The sequence below is a fragment of the Gavialis gangeticus genome, unplaced genomic scaffold, assembly GCF_001723915.1.
Source record: "Gavialis gangeticus isolate Ggan-Ray unplaced genomic scaffold, GavGan_comp1, whole genome shotgun sequence".
In the NCBI taxonomy this organism is placed as follows: domain Eukaryota; kingdom Metazoa; phylum Chordata; order Crocodylia; family Gavialidae; genus Gavialis; species Gavialis gangeticus.
This window is the reverse complement of record NW_017729003.1, coordinates 8,348,179-8,350,172: the sequence shown is the minus strand read 5'-3', so window position 1 is coordinate 8,350,172 and position 1,994 is coordinate 8,348,179. Positions and strand designations below refer to the sequence as shown.

Here is a 1,994-nt window from a genome sequence, read left to right as displayed (position 1 = left end):
AAGCCATAATACAGTTCACTTGATTATCTAATCACAGTAAGGTGGGGTGTGCTGTGACGAAAGTACAGCTCTAATTATAAAAGGGAACAAACAGAAAAAATGTGAGAACTCAGATAATGAAATGCATTAATTACAACACAACAGAAAGCTGATTATTTACCCTAGCAAATCTTTTAAGGTACAAGACTTTTCTGTGTATTCACTCACACGCTGGTGCTAGCAGCCTACTAATTTTGATGACAGCATCAAAGGTGCATTTCCTTAGAACCAACTCAGATGCTTAAAAAACTTTATGAGCCTCTAAAATAAGGGCTAAATCTCCAGGAATTTCTTGATTTTGAAGTCCCTGGTCCTGTAAAAGCATACGCATGTGCTTAACATTTACTTGTGCAAACAGCCCCATTGATTAGGCATATTTGCAAGATTAGAACCTAAAACAGGCAAATCTCAGGAAGAGAGTAAAGTGGTAAGTAGGGCAGACACAAAAGGAATTGGAATAGATTTTGTACTGTTCTTGTTGGAACTAAGCAAACAATGAAGCAAGACAGGAGGTGATATGGTAGTGTAAGTACGAACCTACCTAACTCACAGAAAGAGAAAGCAATTTTTGCTGCTTAGTCAGGGCCCAAAGATCTGATTTTGTGATTATTTCACAGCCCTTTAGCACTGATTGGGGGGACAGGGATGGGGAATGGGGGGGAAAACAAGGTGGTGGCCGCCATCTTGATTGCTGGCTGCCCTTAGTGCAGCCTTGCCTCCAGCTGCTGAGGCTGGGCTGCAGCAGCAGTGAGGACTGCTGCCAGTAGTGTATAGGCTCTCTGCCCTTCAATGCAAATGTGACAGGTGGTCCCCTAGCCCCGCCCCTTTCCCCTTGTATAGTGTGTGATGTCACCAGTCCCACCCCTGACCCCAGTCACATGGTGTGTGACATCACTAGCCCTGCCCCCTGACCTCAGTCACGTGGTGACATCAGCAACTCTGCCCCCACTTCCAGTCACATGGTGTGTGACATCAGCAACCCCGCCCCAGCCCCAGTCACATGGTGCATGACATCAGCAACTCTGCCTTCACCCCCCCAGTCATGTGGTGTGTGACACCAGCACCACGTTCCATGACATCAGAAGGACAGCCCATGCAGACCCTCAAAGCCCAACCCCTCAAGCTGCAAGAACCGCCCTAGATCATGTGGTGTAGTTATGGCCTATCAGATCCCAGACTGATCTAGCCCCCCACCGGAGCACAGGTGTAGTCTATGGAGTTGCAGGGTGGTGGTGTGACCCCTCTAACAGCCTGCCCCACCACCCCCAACCAATTGGCAGAGGTTTCAGAGGCCTCAGACCTCCCAAGAACGATGCTGAACCAATTGGAATGAGTAGAGAGGGTGGGATTTGGGCGGCAACCCCACCAGGTCGATCTGCTTTCCCAAATGACCACTCTGTTTATCTGAGACTGTGCTAAGGCAAGCAGAGGCGGATATGGATTCTTCCACAATGCCTGTAAGCCCACTCACTATAACCCTGAGACGGCTTTATAGAAAGCGTTACTGTAGAAATAGTTTTGAGGAGGAGACACGGCCCCTTGCCCCAAAACTCTTTGAGATGCCTGACCCTGTTCGGGAAGATCCAATGAACAGGCAAATGGAGGAGGCCCAGACCCTCAAAGCAGACGTTGAGAATTTGGAGGAGGGTATCTTTGTGCCAGAGCCTGCATGTGAAGTAGAGGTCATCGCAGAAGAGAGACTGGTAAGAGACCTGGAGCATGTTTGTGGGGGCACTTGGGTTTTCAGTGTGGTGGGTTCACTCCATGGCACGTGTGTGTTTGGAAGTAGCTAAGGACTGCAGCTAACTAACCAAGTCCTTTATTTGAACTCCTTTGCAGTTAGATGAAGCCTTTTTAATGACTCCAGAAAACCTACTCACCAGTACACAAGAAGGAGGTGTATGCTTTTGCAGAGAACAAAGACCAGATGAGCCTGAAGAGTTCAGAAGACATCT

At 48.2% G+C, this 1,994-nt stretch overlaps 1 protein-coding gene across 1 annotated transcript in view; it reads left to right on the top strand.

Annotated features, from left to right (window-relative positions):
- The first annotated feature begins 1,475 nt into the window (after window positions 1-1,475).
- IPMK (inositol polyphosphate multikinase) overlaps window positions 1,476-1,994 on the top strand; it is a 57,758-nt gene continuing 57,239 nt past the window's right edge. The window contains exon 1 of the mRNA XM_019507724.1: window positions 1,476-1,742. Coding sequence (XP_019363269.1) covers window positions 1,476-1,742 — 267 coding nt within the window. The remainder of the gene's footprint in view (window positions 1,743-1,994) is intronic.